The sequence below is a fragment of the Nannobrachium achirus genome, assembly GCF_963921795.1.
Source record: "Nannobrachium achirus genome assembly, chromosome: 3".
Lineage (NCBI taxonomy): Eukaryota > Metazoa > Chordata > Actinopteri > Myctophiformes > Myctophidae > Nannobrachium > Nannobrachium achirus.
Window position 1 is genome coordinate 49,917,611 of NC_137812.1, and position 26,246 is coordinate 49,943,856.

General features: G+C 44.6%; 1 protein-coding gene across 1 annotated transcript in view; it reads right to left on the bottom strand.

The window, feature by feature from the left end:
* frem3 (Fras1 related extracellular matrix 3) overlaps positions 1 to 26,246 on the bottom strand; it is a gene marked incomplete at both ends in the record, with an annotated part of 44,463 nt that overhangs the window by 3,238 nt on the left and 14,979 nt on the right. The window contains 18 exon segments of the mRNA XM_080721826.1: positions 48 to 182; positions 845 to 972; positions 2,026 to 2,130; positions 2,470 to 2,662; positions 3,700 to 4,031; positions 4,316 to 4,447; positions 5,185 to 5,488; positions 6,662 to 6,820; positions 7,624 to 7,754; positions 8,484 to 8,666; positions 9,100 to 9,264; positions 9,831 to 10,028; positions 10,412 to 10,621; positions 10,822 to 10,971; positions 15,421 to 15,672; positions 16,006 to 16,131; positions 16,458 to 16,688; positions 17,693 to 17,839. Coding sequence (XP_080577952.1) covers positions 48 to 182; positions 845 to 972; positions 2,026 to 2,130; positions 2,470 to 2,662; positions 3,700 to 4,031; positions 4,316 to 4,447; positions 5,185 to 5,488; positions 6,662 to 6,820; positions 7,624 to 7,754; positions 8,484 to 8,666; positions 9,100 to 9,264; positions 9,831 to 10,028; positions 10,412 to 10,621; positions 10,822 to 10,971; positions 15,421 to 15,672; positions 16,006 to 16,131; positions 16,458 to 16,688; positions 17,693 to 17,839 — 3,281 coding nt within the window.

The following is a 26,246-nucleotide window of genomic DNA, read 5'->3' on the forward strand; positions in this document are numbered from 1 at the left end:
TGGTCAGGTCAGGTAACATTTGCTGATGGTGAAACAGGCCTGCTGACCTGTTGGAAGCGGATGGACATGTCGAAGGTGAGAGGCTCCCTGGGGTGGCAGACGGGAGGGATGCTGAACTCGCCGTTGGGAGACGCGCTGCACGGGATCAACTTCACCGTGTAGGTCCCTGAGTAGTCCCGCACCTGCAGGTCACACACACACATACACATGCTAAGCATTAGGGCTGCGACGTGTCCATTATTTTCTATAGTGATTACTCTATCCATTACTCTTCCGATTAATGAAATATTCCTGAAGTGTTTTTGATAACATGAAAAAAATATATATACAGTATATATTAAAGAATTGACACAAAAACAATAACATTTATTTTTGTAATTGACTAATTCAATTAGTCTGATTAACCACATAAGCCAAGGTTGTCTTCTGCAAATACAGAAAATAGCTGATCTACAAGCTCTCACCGCATTGCATCACAACGCTTTGTGAGCTTGAAGATGTGCTACTTTCTGAATTTTGTGGAGGGGAACAAAGTCTAAAAAAGACATTTTATTATTGTTTATATTTGCTTAACCGTTGCACTCCTACAAAGTATATATGGGGAAGAGGCTGAATTAGGGGGTTGAAAGGAGTGCCAACAATACAGCTCACTGTCTGGGAGACAAATGATGGAGGAGTCCAAACCACACATTCATGTACATAAACACACACACACACACACACACACACACACACACACACACACACACACACACACACACACACACACACACACACACACACACACACACACACACACACACACACACACACACACACACAGGTATTATTGAGAGTAACTCACAGCAAAGTCAGAGACGAAGCTCCACTGCTGCATGGGCTGGTTGTAGGTGGGCTCTGTCCGCACCAAGGACAGACTGAAGGTCAAGCCAGGGTGGTCTGCACACATCACCATGGATGACAGGCCGGACCCTGGGAGCACACACACACACACACACACACACACACACACACACACACACACACACACACACGTTAATATACATTTAACATAAGACAGAAACAGTGCATACTGTGCATAAAGTAAAGTCACATTTGCTTCGTACAGTAGGACTTATCACTACTTAACATGAAGACTTGGGGGGGGGGGGGGGGGTGCAAACTTGAAACATTGACATTCTAGATTGTCTGGGCTATTTGTCTCCGCGCCGTAAACGGTCTGGGGGTCATTTTGACATTTGCTGTTGTGACCCCTGCGGTGCTTTGACACAGGAAAGACCCCCAGTGTGGAAGACCAGAAATAGATTCAGAGAGGATGTGGGCCACAGTGGAATCCAATAGGAGCTGGCTATATAGAATGACCCTGCCTTATGGGATAGGTTAAGAGTGAGTCTGTGTGCGTGCGTGGCTGCGTGCATGCGTGTGTGTGTGTGTGTGTGTGTGTGTGTGTGTGTGTGTGTGTGTGTGTGTGCGTGCGTGCGTGCGTGCGTGCGTGCGTGCGTGCGTGCGTGCGTGCGTGCGTGCGTGCGTGCGTGCGTGCGTGCGTTCGTGCGTGCGTGCGTGCGTGCGTGTGTGTGTTAGGGCATTCACGAAAAAGTCGACAAGTCGACTCAGTCGACTTCATTACACAAGTCGACTCCCACCAGAGAAAGTCGAAAGTTGAAGTTGAAAAAAAAAAAAAACGTTCTATTTTTCTGAGCATGTAGATCGGCTATTTTCACAATTTCTGTGAAATGTGAAGATACCCTCTATACATTATGTAGGTTTGTTTACAGTTGAAAACAATGTTTCACATTAAGTCATCATCTGGGGAACCCCAAAATAATTGGGGGGTTTGTGTGTGATGTGATGACGTCATCAAACAATAAAGTCGACTTCAACTCAACTTTTTACTGAGTCGAGTCGACTTGCAAAAATCACAAGTCGTTAATGCCCTAGTGTCTGTGTGTGTGTGTGTGTGTGTGTGTGTGTGTGTGTGTGTGCGTGCGTGCATGTGTGCGTGCATGTGTGACCATGGATGTATACCTGGATGAGACATGACAAACTGTCCCCTGAAGCGAGCCTCCGTCTTGAAGTTGACCACCAGACGCCCCTCCTCGTTGATCCTCATGCTGGTTGGATACATGGCTCCTACAAACAACAAATAGTGCTTAGATTGCTTCTGAACATATCTTTTCACATACAGTACGTACTTGCTTAAATATGTATATTTTTAGCAGAATGTTTGGGTAAATTAAATTATTTTTGTAAACATAAAATGTTCAATGTTTTTATGTTTGTTCGCTTTGCATTGGGGTAGACGAGACGGTACAACAAGTGTTGATTTATCCGTTTGTAACTCTGATAGTGTACAAATGTAACCATAAAGGAGCCTTATGTCCATTTATGTCCATTTGGTTACATTTGCACACTATCAGAGTTCGAGGAACACGTCTAGGGTTTTACAGAGTATGTAAGCGCTCCGGTCACCTTGCAGCTCAGCCTCAGGTGGACTGCCGATGCCATCCTGCCACAGAATGGCCGTGTCGTACACAAAGGTGAGCTTCAGTTCAGACTGCAGGTCAAAGTGCTGCCAGCCCCCCACGGCCACAGGAGAGTGGAAGACGTAGGACACGTAGAGAGGGACGCGCAGCGTGACGTACGACTGCACCAGGTTCAACACCTGAAGAGGGGAAAACATGATTGGATTGAACATTTCAAGGCATTAGCAAAGCTTGGCGCTTGGACGTAACATGTATCAGTGTGCTGGAGACAGAAACACACATACATTCACCTCAATTCCACGATTAGTCAAAACAATAACTATGACATGACCTATGAAATATATAAAATAACAATAATAATAAATAGTGGTAAAATAAATCAAAACAATGCTATTTCTAAATCATGAATTAATACATGTACTTTAGCCTATGAGAACCGTATTAACCCTGGGAGCCCTATTTTTAGTATACAAGTATACCTCTGTGTATTAATCACAGAGGTGTAAAGCCACAGCATGAAGTTATAGGAAAGAATAGTAGAAGCTAGAACGAGCAGCAGTATGAGTTTATGCCCAAGAAGAGCACTAGAAGAGATGTGTTTGGCCTGAGAGTGTTGATGGAGAAGTACTGTAAATAACTGTTTCTGACCTTCTCTATAGAGAAGGTCAGAACTGTGTCTTTCTTTGCGGACCTACAGAAAGCACACGATAGGGTGCAGAGAGAGGAAGTGTGGTAATGCACGAGGAAGTCAGCAGTGACAGAGAAGTATGTCAGAATGGTGCAAGGACATGTGATGAGGAGTGCGGTATAGGAGTGACGGATGGACGTAAGCCACACGGTGTGGCCACCTGCATCTTCTAACCCATTTAGAAACTCTGTGGAACACTAGATTTTAACCACTTTAACCATTATGTTATGCTTTAACGATTAAAAAATAGCATACTATAGCATGGTATACAGTATCTGCTATTTATTTTTTTGGCAAGTCTTTGAATATATTGACCCGATTCTATAAATGTCTTCTTTTTTGAAAAACTGTTTCTATCATCATTAGTTCTCAAACCTTTTCATGTCATTTGGCCAACCCTATCTCAAAATTTGTATTTGTAGACATGGACCCCCCAGAAGCAAACGTTACACATTTTCATGATTTTTCAATTTTTTTTCAAAAATGGTTAAAGTGGTTCCAGATCTTAATAGGTTACTAAATGTGTACCTGTCCGTCCGTGCCAATGGAGCCTCCACAGTCGTTGAGCAGCTCAGACATGTCGTAGAAGCTGGTGAACTCCCAGAGACAGGCCTCCAGGTTGAGGTTCCTATAGAAGCGGAGCGAGTTGGCAGAGCGCATGGCCACGCTGTACTGGTAGGGGGAGGTCTCGCCGATGATCTCCGGGTTCTTGGTGGCGTCGGTGATGAAACCGTGGCCCGTCTGAATCTCGTTGAAGTCCAGCAGGTTGGAGCAGCGGTGGTTTCCCACCCGGGTGCCATCGGGGCTCAGGGTGAGCTCGAAGTTGGACATGGGTCGTGTGGAGACCACAGGTAGCATTCCTGTAGGGCATAGAGACGAGAGTCTGTTCCTCAACAACTTCAGGTTTGGGACTCATCGTCCAACATTTTGGAATGACATACAAACTCACCGGGAACATATTATACAAAAATATCTATAGCAAACATTAAACAAATCATGTGAAAGGGATATATGAAAAGGAAATTGGAGGCATAGGCTAAATTAAGAAAAGACCCATGTATGTAACAATGCAATTGTTTTCTAAAATGGTTGAAGTGTTCATGTTGATGCAGGCTGTTCATGTGGAACAGCGTTGGCCACTCACCGTCCATGTGAGGCATGCTGACAGTCAGTTTGATGAGGTTGGGGAAGTCTGGATCGTCTGGTCCGGTGTAGCGTATTTTAGCAGAGAACGGCTCAGCTCCAACTGTACCTGGAATACGGGGCTGACACATACCTAAGAGAAAAGATATTTCATTTAATTATAGGTAGTACAGTATACCATATACCATACAAAAACATTTAATTTAGTTAATATTCCACTGACTAAATTGCTAGTAGACTACTGGTTAGCTGACCCTTGATTGTTTCCATTAGAATTGCAACAAAATGTTTACAAGGTTCCAGTGGGCAACTGTAGTTTTTACCTTACACCTATCCCCACTTTCTCCCTGCGCTGAACATAATGGTGTATTTTATTTTATTTATTTTTTGGTAAATGCAACAAATGTTATTTTGTTATTGTTGCTATGTCTGTAAATTGAATGCCAAGGACTTCCGACGTAAACAAGACCGTAAAAGGATGTTCCTGTTCTAACTGTACCTGTGCCGTGCTGCATCTCAAATGTGACTACTGTACATGTGATGTTGTTCATTTGTGACTAATAAAATATTCAATCAATCAAGTGCCAATTTAAAAACAGCTACTTGACAAGAACTGTGGGATACCCAAATCTAAGAACCTCAACTATCCCATTAAGAGTTCATTTATTAAGAGCACTCATTGTTTTTATTTAAATATGTATTGCCAATCTCCCCCCTTTTCTCCCAGTTTAGTCATTATGCCATTTTCCCCCATACACTTGAGTGTTGTCTTGTTGGTCCTGGGGATTTACATTGAAACCACACGCCTACTGCGATCCCCACATGTAATCTCCTCCACGATCCCATCCTCCTCTTTTCTACAGCACTCACCCTCCTCCTTGCTGACAACAGCGATGGGGCTGGAGAGCTCCAGGCCTGCGTCTCCGTTGATGTTGAAGGCCCTGGCAGCACACTGGACCCTGGAGCCGGCCTGGAAGTAGATGGAGTCCAGGGTGATGGACTTGGTGTTGGTGAAGAAGGTGTTGGTGTCCACCTCCCTCATGGGGCTGGTGACTCCGTCCGAGCCGGTGGGGGCGCTGACCAGCCAGCGGTACTGGGTCAGGGTGTCGTTGATGTTCTCCGCCGAGCAGATGGAGCCGGTCTTGTCGAAGTCGTGGTACTTGGGGTTACAGGCCTGTGTGTCGAAGAGTGTAAGGGTTAGAACTAGAAGGGCGACATGGAACAGGCGAGGTCGCGCCAATTCTTTGCCATCTGGCCAGTGATGTATATCGGACCAGTTACCAATATATGGAAACCCCTGGTACCCATATATGGAGATTCATGTACTGTATATGGAGATATGCTGTGAGCGCCCAAACATGCTTAAGGTGGTTGCACACTGCTGTGTTTTTCGTTGCGAAATGCGTTTTTCAGGGCAAGGAGAGAGAGAGAGATAGAGAGAGCAAGGGACCGAGTGGTGCGCGAAACGGGCGGCAGTGTGCAAACGTGACTGACATAACGTGAGGTTGATTTTTTATTTGCGTGCTCCGAAATTCACTCCGATATTCGGCCCGAAAAACGCAGCAGTGTGCAACCACCTTTACTCAGTTATTCGTTATGTGAAAGTCCTATGATGTCTATGACATCTGACATCATACCCTTTTATGCCCATACATGGAGATCCCTGTCTGTAGAACCAGCCACACAGATATGGGCTGTCTTGGCCATCTGTCTTGGCCATTATGGATTCTGTTACTGAGGTTGTGGCCAATGTGGCCTCATATATGGGCATTCCCATATGAAGTCCTGTTAGATATGGGCTTAAAGGAATAGCTCACCCTCAAAATGCCAGGGAGAGTAGAGTTCAATAATATTTTTTGTTTTTTGTTACATTCCTAAGACATTACCCCCGGATCATTTTGGGGGTGAACTACTCCTTGAGGACATCAGGGAACTCCATATATGGGCATAAAAGGGATTCTGTTAGTGTGCCATTACAGTGAAGCCAGAGTGTGATGTCAGAGTGGCAAACCCATTCTGTTAAGAGTGGTTCCCCTGACATCACAGCAAACCCATAGACCTGTGATGTCACAGTGATGAGTCAGGGGAACCACAGTGTCAGGCGTGACCTACAGAGATACAAGGATACGTGGACAAGATGTGCCGGTTTTCATAGTTAACTGCGACATACGGTCGCAACAAACATGAAACATTGCTTGTTGTCAAATCCTCTGTGTTGAGGTATCCATTTGTAAAGTATTTTACAGAGTGTCTTGTTACACTGTGTGAGTGCTTAATGACCTTCACGTGTACTTGATCAGTTTGTCCTCGCTACAGACGCTCATCAGATGGGCACGGCCCTACTTACCGTCACACACACAACGGGGTAGCCGGTGGCGGGGTGGGGGTTTTCTTTGGCACGTGCCGTGTCGTCGTACATAAGCAGCGAGACCACCTGGGGCACGGCGGGGAAGGTGACGTCAGCCACGCTGTCCATCTCCTCTATGTACACCATGGCCTTGTTCATCTGCAGGGAGTTAGCATTCACCAAGGCTTACTAAGAGACTGCACTGTACATCCATCCACTCATTCATTCTCCCATCAGTCCATCCATCTATTCATTCATTCTTTGAAACTTGTTCTGTACTTTTTATGGCGTGGCTCTGCAGGCCGTCTATAAGAGGGTCAGTCTGTGTGCGTGTGTGTGTGTGTGTAATCTGTTGTTTTTGTGACAAGCTGTGACTAGTGTTTGGCTTGCCTAGAGGAGGTTGCACGTGTGAGTTTGTATCATGGCAGCACATACAGACCAGCAAACCGACCGGCAGTGTCTTACTGTAAATACACTAGCTGCTTGGGTCGTAGCTATTAGCTAATAATGACTGTTTAACAGTACAAACATTTTCCTATCAGGTGAAAGGTGGCAGCCCCTTGCAGAGTGCAGTGACAGCGTAGAATGCACATAGCTGTGTTTATAGGTCAAGTCTACTGTTTGGCTCCGGCGCACATTCCTCCCAGCATCCCTCTCTCCACGAGGGACAAGCTTTTTATAAGGGTCTGTGTGACTGTGCCGTGCTGACAGCAGCGGCAGCTGCTGCCCCTCTATTTTAAACACACTGACACAGGACGCATGCTCACGTGCCAAGGTACGCGGCAGTACTGTAAAAGAGTGTGAGTGCCCCTACTGCCCCATGGCACAGCTGAGGGCTTCTTGTGATGTTTTGCATCGTGTGTGTGTGTGTGTGTGTGTGTGTGTGTGTGTGTGTGTGTGTGTGTGTGTGTGTGTGTGTGTGTGTGTGTGTGTGTGTGCGTGCGTGCGTGCGCGTGCCTCACCTGTATCTCAGCCACCATGTTCTCATCAGGTTTCATGTGGACGATAAAAGCCTCCCTCATCTCCCTTTGACCGTCATACAGGATCTCAATTTCCACAAAATGTTCTTTTTCGCCCGCCTTGAACTCCACATCTTTACACACACACACACACACACACACACACACACACACACACACACACACAAACGCAGGCACAAACACACGTACACACGCACACGCGCGCGCACACACACACACACACACACACACAATAGAGTCAACCTCCATCATAAACACATTATTCATATTGACTGTGCCTGTTAAAGAACACATTTTGCAGGTCCATTCACTTGTCATCGCAGCTCATCATGTTTGGATGTCATTGTTAAAGTACAGTACCATTTGCAGCCTCGTGCAGCCATTGTTCAGAGTTGTCTTTCAACTACAATGTCGTTTTTTCCTAGCATGTGTATCTGTGATTGTGTTGCTTGCACAACACTTTGAGCGACATTGTAGGAAAGTGGCAATACAAATAAAGATTAACCTATATATCTCTGCTGTTGGGCCGAAACATCCTAACTCCAAAATGTTCTTTTTCGGGAAAATGAGCTCAAGTAGAGTTAGGAGGTTTTGACCGAAGGGCTTTTTACAACTTTTCATTGGTTCAATATTATTTTAAACAACACACAGACGTAAAGGGTGTTCAATAGCATATATTTATGAAAAAAAGAGAGGGCCAATCGGGTGGAGTTAACTGGTTTGGCAGAAAGTGTGGAGTTAGGAGGTTTTGTCCCAAGCACTTTTTACTACTTTCCATTGGTTCAATATTATTTTAACCAACACTCAGATGTAAAGGGTGTTCAATAGGTTCGGTCCCTTACCCTCTGACAGGGGGTTGTAGTCCTCTCCCGAGGTGGCAGATCCGTCCTTGGTGTGAACTCTGACCACAGAGACCTTGGACGTGTCTCCGTTGCGCAGGATAGGAATCTTCACGATGGCCACGTCTCCCTTCACCTGGGGCTCGCGCACGCTGTACTTGATCTCCGAGAAGCGGATGACGGGCTCTGAGGACGGAGGAAGGACGTGTTGAGCACCTCAGACTTTCAAAGCAACCAAAACGTGCAGTAGTTTGGGTTTCCCTGTTTTTATGTACAATCATTTCAACAGCAAATATGTGTGTTTTTATACACTCATATCGTCGTTGTCGGGTGAAAACCTGTCCAATGTCCAAAACCATACATTTTGCATTTATCATTTTAAAAATGATTTAAACTAATGAAAACAGCCGATCTACAAGCACACAACGCCTCCCACCGTGAGGCATTGTGTGCTTGTACTGTAGATCTGCTGTTTTCACTACTTTTGTGCGACAGCCTTGTATGATGAAGCAGGGCTTTACTTTGCGAAAGAACGCACTAATTTGAAACTTGGAGATACAAGGTTTCCACCCGACAACGACAATATACTTCACTGAAATACTAAACAAATGCAACGCACTGTCTTTCTCGTCCGTGATGGAGACCACCGTCTCCTTCTGCTCTCCTATGGAAGCTCCGTAGGGAGATTTGCTCTTGGGGGTTCCCAGGACCAGACGGAGCTCCTCGTCCTCCTCGTGGATGGAGTTGTCCACCAGCTTCACAACGCAGGGCTTCTCACTCTCACCTGGAGATGGAAGAGATGAGAGGAGATGCAGGGAGTGAGAGAGAGAAACAGAGACACAGGTTGTGACCGAGACATACAGAGAGAGAGAGAAGGCAGAGACAGACATGACATGCAGATACAGTATGACAGGGGTCTTCAACGTTTTCAGGCCAAGGACCCCTTAGTTGAGAGAGAGATGAAGCAGGGACCCCCACTACCTTTTCATAGATTTCCATATAGTTTAATCGTTTGACAGCACAATCGTCAGTGTATTTTGGATTTGTGTCAATTATTGTTTATTTTAAGATATTTAACCACTTGAACCGTCAATACTTAATAAACATGACCTTCCCCTCTACACCAAAGCTCTTTGCCGAAAATAGCCGATTGTGAGCTTGTAGATCTGCTATTTTTGGCTAAAGTTCTCAAAATATGGATGCTAGGGTTTAAGTGGTTAATATAAAAAAGGAGAAAAAAAAGTTTCTATCACACAAAGATTTGGAGGCCCCCCTGTAGTAGCTCTGAGGACCCCCTAGGGGTCCCGGACCCCATGCTGAAGACCCCTGCAGTATGATGTTGGTTCTGACCTGGCAGGAAGGTGATGACTGAGGCGTCGGTGTTGGGCCTCTCATCGTAGTCCATCATGACCTGAGCAGAGCCCTGGCGGGTGTAGCAGCGTACTGTAGAGCCCAGGCTGATGTCACCACTGCGGTACACCGTGGCCTTGACCTCCCCATCGGCCTCGTCCACCTTGTAGCTGCCCTCCTTGAACTGCATCTTAGGCACTGTGAACACAGAGATAAGCCTTGTTCATAGCCTTAGTTCACAACGCGTCACGCTGCGACGTGTTCCGTGACTTGAGCTTGTTGACCTGCCCTTTTGGGTGGGCGACGCTAGCGTCCAAAAAAGGGTAAATCAGGCTTTAGGAGCGGAACTACTGTTGACTGTACTGGCTGTTGTTTGGAACCTGTGTTTGTCTCACATTGCATGGAAAATGGAAAATCGTAAATAAGCCAAGCTGCCACAGTACAAAGTCAAACACAATGGTAATTGTGTTTGCTCATGTCCATAGGCAGTATAACCTACTGTAAATATTAAAAAGAATGTGTGTTTGCATGTTTATGTGCCTGCATGTTTATGTGCCTGCATGTTTATGTGCGAGACTCACGGTCCGAGACTGAATCGTTGATGGTGATGGTGGTTTTGCTGGGCTCTCCCAGCACAGCGTTCATGGGCATCCTCAGCACCAGGTCAAAGGTCTCTGGGCCCTCCAGCTCTGGCTGGCCCAGGTCATCCAGGATGGTCACCCTGAATGTCTGCATGGTCACTCCCGGAGCGAAGTCTAGGTTACGACTGATGCCGACATAGTCCAGGCCAGCTGGCAGAGAGACACAGAGACAGAGTTGACTCCAGTCCAATCCAACTTTATTTATTGAGCACATTTAAAACGCCATCAGCAAGTAACACTGATTACTGAGTTTAAGACAAAATGTGAAAAGTTACCATATTTTACAGCATGAACTTAAAATATAATACAAAAACTGTGTGTAAATATTCACCAAGTGTACCAGGTCTTACCTTCAGCAGAGACTGGCTCATTCTTCCTGGAACGGACAGTGACGGTAGCCGTCTTGGACAGGTCTGTTCCTGTTCTCCACACTCTCACTTCCACATAGCCTGAACTCTCATCCACCGTGTACTCAGGCTCCCCAAAGTACAATGAAGGCTCTGTGGGGCAGATGGAGGGGTGACACAATCAGAATCTACTACGTTGTCACGTCACACAATTACAGGTGTCAAAAGAGGATGAAAATGATCTGCAGTTACAGGACGAGTCAGAATAGGGAAAGAGAGAATAGAGAAGCGGGATAACCTTGGGGGAAATGGGAATGGCCGATGCCAGAGTCATCGGTTTTATGTCAGTTAATCTAAATGGCACATCTTCAGTACTGCTGTGTCTCAAAAAAGATTTGGGAACACAAGACAACATAAGTTGTCAATTGTAATTACATCAATCATAATGTTGCCGAGTCTAATAATTACAGCTTAAAGTTGTACCCCTTGAAAGTCTCTTGTAAATATGTGAAAATCTGTCAGTGTATTGTCTGAGTATAACAACACACTGCCTGCCTGTTATGATACTAATAATTTTTCAGTTTTAAACATGGGTTGAGGGACAAACAGACAGTGGCATGGCTGACTGGGTCAGCTCTGTCATTTGTAACTCCACACAGGAAGAGAGCTGTCATCCCTCTTTATCCTGCCCTCATCCACCTCTCTTCCCCCCCACTCTGAAGCCAGACAGCTCTGTCTGAACTCAATGCCAAGGGCTTCAGGATACACCTGAAGACGGAAGATGTGTCTCTGTGTGTTTATGTGTATGTGTGCGCAGTCTGTGCACATGCACAGAGGGCAAGGATGTTCTCTACGCTTGCTGATGTAGCAGGTGATAAGGAAGGCGGGGTGAAGGGGGGGGGTGGGGTGGGGAAACACAGACAGAGTGGGGAAGAGGCAGCAGGGACGTGCTGGGCCCCTGATTCAGCCCGGGAAAAAGAGTTGGAGAGGCCCTCATTGATTGAAAACAGCCAATCTACAAGCACACAACGCCTCACGCCGCGAGGCGTTGTGTGCTTGTAGATCTGCTGTTTTCACTACTTTTGTGCGACGGCCTTGTATGATGAAGCAGGACTTTGCTTTGCGAAAAAATTTACACATTTGAAACTTGGAGATACAAGGTTTCTGCCCGACAGTGACGATTTACTTTGTTGGCCGCCCAGCCCCCAAAATGGAACGAAGGCAGACATTTTATTTAATTTCTTTTCCTAATGGCCGGCCTGGACCGGCCGGGAATGAACCGGCCGTTCGGGAGTTGTCCCGCTTTTCCCAATGGCCAGCACGTCCCTGAGAGGCAGGAATGCATATCCCTGAAACCCACTGTTCCAATTCATCTCTCCTCACCCCCCCATAAAGCCCATGTTCATCACAGATGAACTGATAGAGGGTGCAGATTTAATTCAGATTTAAATGTTCAGTGATGCTCATTGACGAGCACTGCACTCTAGAGCTAACAGTGATCGGTAATAGTAGCAAAGTCTACTACCTCTAGCAAAAGTCTCTACAACAGGCAAAGGCAATAACTCTAGCAAACATCTCCAGTAGGCTACTAAGCAAAGTCCTCTTGTTCTTGCAAAGTACTCAATTCTAGCAAACATCTCTAAGGGTAGGGGTAATTCAAAGCAATGCTCTTTTTCTTCACAATGCTGTATGCTTAATTTATGCTCCTTGTGTTGTGTGCCGTGAATAGCCTATCTACAAGCTCACAACCTGTCATGAATGTGTTGTGAGCTTGAACCTGTATATCGTCTATCTTAGAAACGTATAAAGTTAACTTAAAACGGTTTCATCTTGTCGCAAATATTTGGTCTTGGCTAGGCTTTAGTTTAGACCAAAGCAAATTTCGAGCAAAGACTCAAGAACATGCCAGAATCTTTTCCAATTTGGGTGGGTATATGTGCCAGCCTTTTTTGACCATTTTGCCACAACTCTGCAGAGCCACAGCGAATCCGAAAATAGTAAGATATGAGCGAATTTCATTCTCAATGAAGATTAGAATGCCTACTTTCACCTGCAAGATTATGCAATAAAGGGCAAAACCTGTGATTTTCGGGATAGGCATCACGGACATGAAAATAACCACCCGGAAATCTTCGGGATAGGCACCAAATGAGTTAAATATAAATGAGCAACATAGGCTAAAAATAATTAGCAGCATCAACAAGTAGGTCGGGAGTGGCTTATTGTCGGTAACAGCCTGTAACACGTAGCATCAGTTGTCCTTGAAACAGGACTGTTAAGAGTTGAGAAGTTGGTGGATGGTACCCTGCTGTAGTGAGGACATCTGGCATGCTCTCAATGCATCACCTAACTATTTACTACTTAGTGACGAAGGGGTGAGCTGGGGGGTAAGAAGTGCCAACATGGCAACGTTAAAGATCACTGGGAGGAAGAGCCAGACAAATAACAATGGAGGCCTGATATTGGCCTGAGTCCAAACCACAGGTTTACTCAGCCAGGCAGATGGTTTTACACACACACACACACACACACACACACACACACACACACACACACACACACACACACGCACACGCACACGCACACGCACACACATCCATCCAGCTTTATGGTGGAGGGTGTCACTCCTTGAGGACCCACCAAGAAGCAGGGTCTCAATAGAGGTTTACATTGAGGAGGCTCCCCTAGTCCCCTTGTCTCTCCGCATGTCTGGGAATGTACGCTGATTATTTATACATAAAGTTCAATTGTGCTCCAGTTCCAAATTGCTTGGGAGGCATGCTTGTTCTAGGAGCGCGTCTGTCATTGGAACAAGTGAGCCCGGGAAATGAGCCTTGATTGAATGGTGGGAGAGACACAGTAGAGACAGGAGGAGGAGAGAGATGGGTAGGAGGGTACCAGGCTGGAAGGAGCCGCAGTCAGGCCTGATTTATACTTGGACGTCACAACACTTTTTTCAGTTGAAAAGCTCATTTTCTTTTTTGTTATTTCGTACGTAAAAAAAGAAGAATAAAAGAAGGCCATTCCTCTTGAATTTGAACCTTCAAACTATAGCCCGACTGAGATATCTCTTAACACAAATAAGCTCTTCCATCAAACAGAGGGCTGGAGTGAAAACATGCCCGTCATTTGAAATCCTTCCACAATGGGCCCTCGCTTACCACCACCTGCCTTTTGGCCCCTGCAGACAAAAAGATGCCCTCTGTTTCCCCTGTGCTTCACTGAATGAATGCCAATGAAGATGGGGGGCTCTGGAGCGAAAACATGTTTAAAGTCATTTCATCTGTCAGACAGCGAATAGCATAGCAAAGTATACTATAACATAGCATCAGGCTGAGTTGCTAGTCTCCGCCGCAGCACCTGTTTGTCGTTAACTTGTTTCTAGTTGTCTTTAACACTTTAACAAGCACGCAGACAGACAAATAGACACACATAGAGAGACAGGCAGGAGTAAATACAGGCAGACACACAGACACAGGTAAGCACATGCACAGTATATGATGTAGGCAGGAAGACAAACAGACTAATAGAAATCCAGATTGACAGACAGACAGACAGACAGACAGACAGACAGACAGACAGACAGACAGACAGACAGACAGACAGACAGACAGACAGACAGACAGACAGACAGACAGACAGGGAGGGAGGCAGGCAGGCAGGCAGGCAGGCAGGCAGGCAGGCAGGCAGGCAGGCAGGCAGAAAGAAAGACAGAAAGACAGACAGACAGAGAAGCAGACAGGCAGACATACATAGACCAGCTATGAGTAAGATGATGAAGCTAGGCTCTTTGTCTCCAGAGATGTTAAAGTAAACAGGAGTGTAACATTCAGAAATGGGAGACACAGAGAGTAAACCCTCAAAGAACCTCAAGGAAAAGATGCATACAGGGAGAAAGAGTCCCTTTTCCTTTTTGAGTGCAAGGCTTTGGTCAGGCGCCATCAGTGTACTTGTTGTAGATTAATGACACTGCTCAGATCAAAGTGGTACTGTAAGATCACCCGCACCTGTTTCCACTGTAAACAACAGTAACCACAGTATGTGTAGTTGCACTCTCCCTAGATTTAATGTTAAATCAACTGTGGATTGAGATCATGCACAGGGCTCTGTGCTGTTCCATGCAAACCTACTGTAGAAACTCTCATTTTGGGTTGGGTCAACAGGATCAGGTTATACAGTATATCTATGCTTTATATGCTTTATTGCTTTATTTAATTGGATGGCTGTCCTTGGCTTTCTACAGGTTTGTGTTCATTCGGTGAACTCGCACTGACAAGCTATTTTGTTGTCAATAAACAACTAAATTTCTGAGTATTAGATTGGAATACTGTGATACTTTATGATACTGAGATAACATTAAAGAATAAAGGAGATCGTTGCACTGAGAAAAGGATCTGTTTGCTGGTTTATAAACCTCCATTTTACACCTTTACAAAATAATGTTGCCTACGGAGCTAGGCCTTGTGGTTCGCTGAACTGTGATTGGTGCACCTTGGTGGGGACAGAGATACAGAGATAGAGACAGACAAACCCTGTTCTAGATGGCCAGGACCCTTCAGTGCCATCGTAATAATACAAACACACCTCAAGCACTCTACTCACCATCGTCACTGTCTGCCAGGATAGTCACCTTGGCGCTGGGGAAGCTGGCGCCCACCTGGCCCCCCATGGGCATGCTGAGGCTGATGTTGAAGCTCTCCTCTTCCTCGTACAGTGAGTCATCGATGATGATGACCCGGCAGGGCTTCTCGCGCTCTCCCTTGTCGAAGCGCAGCACGCTGGTGTGGTCCTCGGCCCGCGTGATGTAGTCGGAGTAGGAGAGCACGGAGCTAGGGATGGTGCCAGTGGCCGTGGCTGAGGGTAAATATGGGATGATAAGGTTACCAATGTTGTTGGGTATTTTAGTTGGGTGACAGGTGCCATGTCAAGACATAACTGATACATTTTCAGTGATCAAATGACAGCGTTAGGATTACTGTGTGTGTATGCCAGTGATTCTCAAACATTTTCATGTCCAGGACCCCCAAATTGATATGTACCGGTATTTGGGCACGGAACCCCATTTGAAACCATGTTGTGCTGGGGACCCCCATAAGAGAGGATTTGTTTCTTTCATGCATTCACATAACCACATCATTTATTACCAGCATAGACAATTTATTGATATGAATTAACAACTTCTCTCACCTTGCTGAGTGAAGCAGACCACCATGAGCTCCTGGCTGACGTCTCCAGAGCGACGAACTGGCACAAGTAGCTCTCCGATGTCTTCTTCAATCCTGTACTCCGCTTCAGGGATGAACACTGTCGACTCTGTTTGGGGGAGATAAAAACATTAAGCTGAGCAGCACAAAAGTTTATCGATGTATCATCACTATTATTAAACTCTTCTACTAAGAGAGGTCAGAATGTTAGAGCTGTGGATCTTTCGCCATTAACACAGGGCGTGTGATTCGTTTAATTCTGACTAACCATTGGCGTGTAAGCTTGTATATGAATTTATGATTTATGAATATGTGGATTATGTCTGCCTTTGTTTGTATTTGTATGTTTATGTTGCTATAGATAGGCCATGTGTCCTTATATTGATTGATTGATTGATTGATTGATTGATTGATTGATTGATTGATGATTCCTACCATCTCCGGGGTCCACGATCTCCACTGTGGCGGTGTCAGGGTACTCCAGCACAGACATGACTGGGTCAGACAGCTGGATTTCAAAGGTCTCAGAGGTCTCAAACTCCTGGTCAGTGTAGATCTTCACCCTCCACGTGGCTGTAGTCTGGCCTGGGTTGAACTGGACCTGCTTCTGGGCTTTCCCACGGAAGTCCTTGTCCTTCTCCGCTGTGCCATCCTTAGTGGCAATGCCTGATGGGTAAGGGAAGAAGACATGGCAGGGCTTTGAGAACTTTGATTGATGTATGAAACAGGAATGTTTCGTGTGTTTGTAGTTGAGGCTGCTATACAATGTTTAAAAGGTGAGGTCTGAAGAAAGTGAGAGTGAGTGTCAATTCTTTACACTCCCAGATTTAAGTGAACATTCCAGATTTTTACTGTGTACTGTACATTGTATTGTGCCCCAGCATCAGTTTTGTTATCAACTATCTTTCACAAAACAAGTCTAATTTATGTCTGTTGGAAAAGACTATGAACGGGGAAATTTTATTAACTGAGACAGCTAAATTAACTAAATTAGTTAACCGTAGCAGAACAACATGTTTATGTTGCTTTCCCAGAGGACACAGGAAGTGAAACATCACTCAAACTGGACAGCAGTATTGGTGCATCCTTTTGGGTGTGACTGGTTGTTAGAATGATTAAGTTTAACTATGGGGTAAACTGGGGCCAGCTTTAGAGGGAATCCGTGTAGATTACCAAAGGGACAGTCTAGCTTGGTGTTTTATGGTACAGCAGCCTTTTCAAACGGCACAGTAATACCACATCAATAAAGTCTGAGGGGACAAGAGGAGGGCAATCAGTCTTTCACCAAAGTGACAGTTTAATAGGGGCTTGTTGTCTAGGCCTGCCATCTTTCAAATTAGGGCAATCTGAGTTAACAGTTGATGAATGACTATGTATGTATGTATGTGTGTCATACTGTATCTACAGTATACCTCCAACTCTAAAGGGGAACAAAACCAACGGCTTATTATGTGCAAATTAATACGCTAATAGCTTTCATGTAATATATCCAAATGCATTAGCTTATTCTTTTTTCACTATTTATACACAATAAATCCATGTTAAATAATTTAACTCTGAGTGTAGAAATGGAACCAAAGTCCCTAAGAGTTATAAAACCACTATGGATTTGTACGGTGTAGTCAGTTTCAAGGTTGACAGATGTCAGATGAAAGACTGTCATCACTTACTGACGAAAGAGGTTTCTCCCAGGTAACCCCGGCGTTTGAGTGTCACCTCCAGGAACTTTGCATCCTCATCCACCAGGTAATACTCCTTCTCCAGGGAGATCCAGGACCAGTTGAGACGGAAGGGCTGAGGCTTTAGTTTGTTTCCACCTTAACAAATGTACAAACATAGCCAGCTATAGTAAAAACAGCAGACTGGTAATAATGCACTCGTAATATAGTAAGTAATATAGTAAGACAAAGTAATATAAGTAATGGTATATAAATTTTACTATGTGGTGAATAGTATAGAACAATACGTATAATATCTTGTGAATAGTCTAGTAAATATATCAGTAGTAGTAGTAGTAGTAGTAGTAGTAGTAGTAGTAGTAAAAGTAGTAACAATAATAATATACTGCATCTGTAGTTCTAAGTATACTAAAATGTAGAGTTGGTATTATGAAGTGTACCATAAAGATCTAGTACTTTTGAGAGAAGTATAGTAATAATAGTAATAAAGTAATAGTAAAATATGCTAATGTATTCAAGTCACTGCACCATCACTTCCATCCACTTCCATTTGTTGTTGTAAAGAACCACTGAGGCATCTCAATTGAAATCTCCAGCTTGAAAGGCATCCGTTCGGAGCCATTTTAAATGTGGAAGGGTAACATGATAACTTAATACCACAGCTTCACTAAATCCCACTTCACTAGGCTTCGAGTGTCGCCTTGTATCTCACTTCCTTTCCCACTCAGGCACACACTCTCTCTCTGTCAACCCTTCACCCCCACATCAATTCTTCTATTCCACCTATGTGGGCCAGACAAGGACCTACAGAGCAAAAGAAATCCTTTAATTTATTTCACCTTGCCTTCTGTAGGCCTACCGCTCTCTATCTCCGGTCACCAAATCCCCCCCCTCGCAATAGGAATAAGCCTCTGCAAGGTATTTTTAATTATACTGTAGGGTAAGACATTGAAGCTCCATTAGCTACCATTTGTCATCACCAGGTGGGACAGCAAAGTGCGATAAGTAATTAGTTGGTGTGCGTGCGTGCGGTACTGTGAGTCTGTAACACCAAACAGATTACGTTTTTGTAATGTAGGTCATTTTCTCAGCTAACTTGTATGGACTCCTCATTATCGCCTGCAAGAGAAGGGGCGCTCGCTCATAAAACACACATTTGAACCGAGCAGCAGCCGACATGAATCGGCTAGAGCGCAGAGTCACCTGCCGCTGATCTGCGGCTCCATGCCCAATCCTGTTCTTAATCCGTACTATCTCATGACTCAGGTAATCCCTCAAACGAGCACCGTCAGACCTCTCTCGGTCAGCTCCATTGACACCGCTGCTTCAGAAATTCTTTAGGCTGAACACTTTCGTTGCATTATCACAGTTTTTGAGAGGCCTTTTTGTTTTTTCCACGGCCGCCAAGTACCCCTCTGTCTTCTTATCCCTTTGGTCTCACAGGGCTTGTGACCTCTGACCTTTTGTGCGAATGGCCAAGGCTCAGTGGGTTCTTTAAGTTTAGGCCGATTAGACTTCATGGGGCTGTTTCTCCTTGGCTGTGCATGGCTGGCCACAGAAACGGAGGACATGTTGACCTCACACACTGCTTCAGATGTGTTCAGCGGGATAAAGAGGGTCGGACAGAGTTTGTCTAAACTTGCCCTTTCTTTCCAATTCACAAATTATAATCCAACATCGGGTGAAACCAGCCGGCTGAATCTGTCAGTTCTTTCCTGTACCACGCAGCCCCGCAGGCGCAAACCTAGTTCTTAATTGTGTTGGCTTCCCTGTGTTATCTAATGAAACAGGAAATGCTTCAAAAAATATTAAACAAATTCTTATAGGCATAGGTTGAGGTCGAGACTCGGTGGTGAACCGGACACCTTGCCTGTCAGAAGAGGAGTAGGAAAAACAAACACCTCACTCTACAGAGGACAATAGCAAGGGGCTTGCGCTTCCCTGCACAATGAGCCGGCATGGATTTGGGATTTGCCTCAGTGACGGAGAAAGGCACTGTGGTCTTTCTGCTATGTGACCGGGGAGAATGACAACACTTTGGGGTGTTCGGGTGCGGGGAGGTATGATCTGTGGGTATTCATTTAGGAAGATGGGATGGGACCACTTCCTCCAACCCACATGACAACATGAAGACTCATAGTCACGCCAAGACATAACAGATTGAATACTTTATGAGGAATAAGAGTCAATAGTAAGTCGATTTTCCAGGACATTGACTGTGTTGGATAATTTCTCTCCTGCTTGAATTAATTACCTGAGAGATGTTATGATGAGTTAGCATATTCAATTCAATAAGACACATACCAGGACATTTTGATTTGTTATGTACTTCTTTCTTGTTCTTATTGTACCACCTATGGTTTAATTAAGAGAGAATGAGTACTAGAATATCATAATTAAGTGTAAGTACTGTTAATTGACTTAAGTATTACTCAAGTAGAAGTAAGAGTACTTATTGAAAAGTACTGTACTTTTAAAACTACAAAAATAGCTCTTCTCTGGGTAACATTTACTTAAAGGAGTAGTTCACCCCCAAAATGACTTTTTTTCTATTGATTAGTCACGCCATGGAGACTAGAGTTCAATAATATTTTTTGTTTTTTGTCGCATTCCTAACAACAAAAATGTGCTAACAATACATTTACCCCCATTCGTTCCGGATGGTGACCCGTTTCGAAACGGGTCACCATCCGGAATCAATGGGGGTAAATTTACTCAAATCAAATTTTTGTCTTAGGAATGTGACAAAAACCAAAAAATATTATTGAACTCTAGTCTCCATGGCGTGACTAATCAATAGAAAAAAAGTCATTTTGGGGGTGAACTACTCCTTTAATTTACATATGGACACACGTGAAAGAGCCAATATGGCTTCCTAAATATGAATATTCCCAACACCTACAATACCAACCAATCCCTTTCCAATTCAGTGATGCTCTACAAATACACACACGCGCGCAAGTACGCACACAAGCACAAGCACACGCACACGCGCGCACACACACACACACACACACACACACACACACACACACACACACACACACACACACACACACACACACACACACACACACACACACACACACACACACACACACACACACACACACACACACACACACACACACACACTCGTGCCTTTGCTTCAAGTTGGAGACACAGAGCTTCAACTTTCACAGTAGCCCAGCAGGACGGCTAACCTTCACCATGCTCATGTTTCTGACAGTCAAAGCTAAAAATACAAGGAAACATGTATCATGTCGGTCTTTGCCTGCCCCACATTCTTCAGCGGTTCATACTGTAGGTACAACACTCATGATCAATGTAGAAGTCAGACAGCCCTCTTTGAACTGCTTCCTCACATGTGACTTAGGTGTCTTATCCATGTTCCTTTACAGTGGTATAAACCCTGCATGCACGCATGCATTCTGCTAAATGACACGATTGTATCAATCAAACCTGACCTAATGGAAAGGAACCAAGTGGAGCCTAGTGGAACGTAAACATTAATCAACCTTAGAGAGGCACTTGTTCTAGTCTGACATAGAATACATCTCATTTTCAAAACTCTGGCAGACCATGAATGACAAACTGTTGGGGTCTTTTTTTTTGTGATGTGGAAAGTGTGCCTTGGCGGCAGGCCTGCTTTGGGGCTGATATACAGTACAGAGAAGCTTAGTGGAGTGGTTATCATCTAGGATTATCAAGTGTACACAGCACAGACAAAGACACCTCTCTGTTTCAGCATCCAGAATATATACCGTTGTTGTCGGGTGGAAACCAAAACCATTCTGTATGTATTGTATTTGTATGTATTGTATTTATCATTTTAAAAATTATTTAAAATTGTGAAAATAGCTGATCTACAAGCACACAACGCCTCGCACCACAAGGAGTTGTATGCTTGTAGATCTTTCACTAGTTTTGTGCGACAGTCTTGTATGATTAAGCAGGGCTTTACTTTGGAAAAAAAACATAGACATTTTAAACTTGGAGATACAAGGTTTTGTCTGGATGGATGCAGAATGTATTTCTGCCACAAGTTACTGGGCGATATTCCCTTGACTAATGACAGTGACAAATACATTAAATTCAATTAAAAATCCCAGAAAATAAATTGGATTATAATCATTTGAAATAATCTGATACAGGTAAACGTACACTGTACTAGAGATAAACGATCACATTTTCACAGGGACACCAGAAGGCATCTTCTAACGAGAAGTATCAGACATGTCTTTCTTCCCTTTGTGTCATCCTTATCTATATTTACCTGTTTACTTCATAATAGTTGCTTTCTAATGGAGCATCCGCCTTGCTGCCTGCTTCTCTCTCTCTCTCTCTCTCTCTCTCTCTCTCTCTCTCTCTCTCTCTCTCTCTCTCTCTCTCTCTCTCTCTCTCTCTGTCCCTCTTTTGCTCTTGCACCCGCACATTCTCCCACAGGAAACATTTCAATTTCTTTGTGCCAGAACTGCAGATTATGGGCAGATTGACAGCTGTAACCCCCAACCCCCCCCCACACACACACACACACACACACACACACACACACACACACACACACACACACACACACACACACACACACACACACACACACACACACACACACACACACACACACACACACACACACACACACACACACACACACACACACACTTATTCCCTGCATGTGTCGGCATTGTGCTCACAGTGGGAATGAACAACCGAAGAGGACATCAGGCCACAGACTGGGTGGGCCAGATCTCCTATACAGCCATGGATTACTGCTTCTCTGTCTGCACAGTAACTAACTGTTTTGTTGTGGACATACAGCTGTATGTCTCCACCACATTATAATTGTTCACAATACAGAAGAGAAGACATTCTCTTTCTTACAGCTTGCTATTGTACAAGCTGCCTGAGTGATATTGTTTTTACAGCTGGCATGAAACTTGAAAAATCAAACCAAAAGCTGAAAAATGTGAAGGTCAGTAACTGGAAATTACTGTCAATTTGAGTGATCGACAGATTTGAGTGAAGATATGCAACTCTCAACTCATTGAACCGTCTTTCAGAAGATGAGCTTGGTATTTATTAGCGCAATAACATGGGGACAGAATGAAAGGTTAAGCAATGGCTGTGCGTCTCCGGAACCACAACTGTGACACTTTTATGAAAGTAACAGAAATAGAAGTTGAAATGCTTGTTCACGAGTCTCCCTGAGGTCCTAGATGATTTATGAACTCATTTATTGCAATCTTTATGACAAACAGTTAGACTGCGTATCAGCCCCGGAACACGGTGTAGCTGGCTCAGCCACAAGCTCACATTTCCTAGACTTTCAGTCAAACTGACATTACTAATAATTTCTCCGGGGATGAAATGTTTTATAGGCCAAACACGTTTCCAGATGTCCCTGTTTTCAGTCCCTTAATAAATTAGCCATAGGGTGATTGATGCTAATCGCTGGCATAGCTACGGCAGTAGGTCTACAGTATATCAGAGATGCAGCATATCAAGAATCGTTGGCTGACGTTTTCATGCTTTTAGGCCAGAGTTGGGATACACTCCAGGAGGCTCTAAGTTGCTGCTTAATCAAGAGATGCCAGAAAACAAGCCAGCAAGCTGCCAAGGTGTACATTGTGCCTTATGCACGGGTTTGCTAAGATCCCATAAAATGATCTCCTCCTTTGAGCACTTGCATGTTTTGTTCGGCAGTGTAGGAGGGCCAGGAACCTAATATTTGCTGACCGTGTAACTATAAGGTCACATAACCAAGGCTGCTGTTCAGCATGAAATTAACACCAGATTTTAGGATCTCAGTGTGGATTAGAGTTAGCCCTTAATGCCATGAATAAAACTGTAACCTTTAATAAAGTATCATCAATGTAAAAAAACCAATATTGACTATCCCAATCCGAAATCCAGTGTTATTTGACATGCAGCATAAGATTATTAGAAATCTAGCAACACTGGTACTTCAGTAAAAATAACAAGGTCAAGAAATACTGCAGTAGCACAATCCACGAGAAAAGGCCTTGAATATATAGGTATTGTACAGTTGTACAGTGGCCAAAATGACCAAACAAGTCTACGCAAAGTGCTTCAACTAGAGTCAGCGATCAAATCTCAAAACATATCTACACTGGAGTTTCAGGAGCACACCAACCCTTAATGCCAGACTCCTTTGATTGCACATTCCTCACCAGCTCCTATTTACATTGCTGTGCCACACACCATAGATAGAGGCAGTGGGAGAGCGGGCCAGAGAGGGTATCATTAGGAAGACTTTGACGTCTAAACAGCATGATGCAAGGAAAGAGCAACCATCCAAGAATATCCTCACCCAGTGACTGACAAGATGGGAGGACCAGAAACATTATTAGATTTCCTCATTAATCATTCTGCTGGTATACATACTGGCTGTGTTCCATCAGCTATCTATGCCTGGCATCCAAATATCTCTGCATTCACATATGGTCCATCCATTGATGATGATTAAGATACATGAGTATTCTCACATTCGTATTTGTATTTTTACTTTTGTTGCTAGAGATTATTATTATTTTTTTTTTCAAATGCTGACCTCAACACAACAGCTGAACAAAATTTCCTCTACGAATTCCAGAGAATCTGAGGAGTCAGAAGTGGATGTATTAATGACTGGAATCAAGGCTACCTGACATCACCGGTATCATCAACAGCGTGTCGCGGCAGTGTTGTAAATCTGCACATCACAGTGGCCGGATTGCCAACTACGGGAGAGTGACAGGACCCCCCGCAATGCACTGCAAATCACAAGGAGACACAGTGTCGACCCCTGTATCCCCTTTGACCTGTGTAGTTTACCCTTAGTACTGGCACAGACACACACTTGGCATCACACAGAAGCTACCAAAGCTGCATACAGTAGAGTGGTATCACAGAATGTTTGTATACACTGTCAACTTGTAAGAGCTTAGCTAGTGTACTGTAAACATGTTAGCTGAACTTGTTTGTTTGATTGACTGTTTCTTTTTATGTAATACGAAATAAAATATTTAATTTACTTATTTTCTTACTTATCATCTGGTGTTTCTTGTACAATATATGACAACATTGTACAAGATGTAATGTAATGTGATGCTTTGTGTGTAGACCCCAGAAAGAGTAACTGCTAAAAGAGTTATCCGAATATATTAAACAATAACCAGTAGAGCAGTTGGGTGTGTGTGTCGGGTGGGGTTCAGCATATGAAGGTGAGACAGGGCCGTAATACATTTCCATAGTGCATTCTCCCTCTGGAAGCCATAGTGTGGTACAATGACATCATGTCACCTCTGTAAACTCACTGGCGGGCAGAAAGAGCTTTGCCATATGAGAGCAGATAGGAATAACTACTGGAGCCAGGCATCATAACTCAACACCACCAGCACCCCCCAGCCACCCATTAATCAAGACAGAATGAAAGGGACTGGAGGACAAAAAAGACAAAGATGGAGAGGCAGAATGAGGAGACGGGCACTTGAAGCAAAAAATTATTAAGAAAACAAGAAAAATGTTTGCGCATTGTTAGATTTCTTCAAACCACAGATAAGTTTGATGTTGGCCGAGAAGAAACAAGAGAAAAAACAACAGAATAGACCAGAACGATACAAGATCATAGTCTTGGGCCTCCAAAGCGAGAAAAGGGTGCATGCAAAAGAGAACTGCTGGGATCTTGGAGGGAGGGAGGGAGGAGGGGGGGAGGGAGGGAGGAGGGGGGGGGGGGCGTGAGATTCCCCAGCTTCTTCTACAGTCAGAGTGCTCACCCCAAAACAGTGGCACCACAAGGCCATAAATCGTTTGCTGGCTGTTGACACAGCAGACAGCTCAAGTGCAAAGACACAGCTAGGAAACAGGGGTGTAACATGACTGTGACCTATACTGTATGAGCTGCTCAGTAAGCACACATGCAGCTTACTGTAATATTGTAAAGAAAGACACTTGACCATGTCAGGTGATTTGGAAAAAATCAAACCTCGGTTCGAAGTGGAGCGGTGAATCTGAGCGTGCGTGCGTGCGTGTGAGTGCGCGTGCGTGCGTGCGTGCGTGCGTGCGTGTGTGTGTGTGTGTGTCTGTGTGAGTGAGTGGTGAGTGTGCCTGGCCTGCACAAAACAGCGCCCCTCCTTTAACTAGTGTGTTGTGTGTGGCCACTCAAGGTATTGCCAGGCTACGGACACGGCCAGCCAGCCAGCCAGCCACCCACCCACGGACATACCCACGGACATACCTGTCTATTGGGAGCGCTTTCACCGCTCCAAAAAATGCATGTGCGCAGATGCAGTGATACTCAGGTGCATAAACACAGCTGCACACACGCACATGATTCCATCCCACCACCCCCCCCCCCCCCCCAGGCCCATTCCGGCCATTCTGTTGAAGAGGCACCACCACTGCAGACGGAATCTATGGGTTATCAGCCTATCAGAGATCAGTTTGGATTTCTGGGGGAGCCAGGAAAGCAAAGGGGAAAAGGGGGTCTTTGAAAGGAGATCCTCCTGGTGCCCTCCCTTCCTCAAGCACACACACACACACA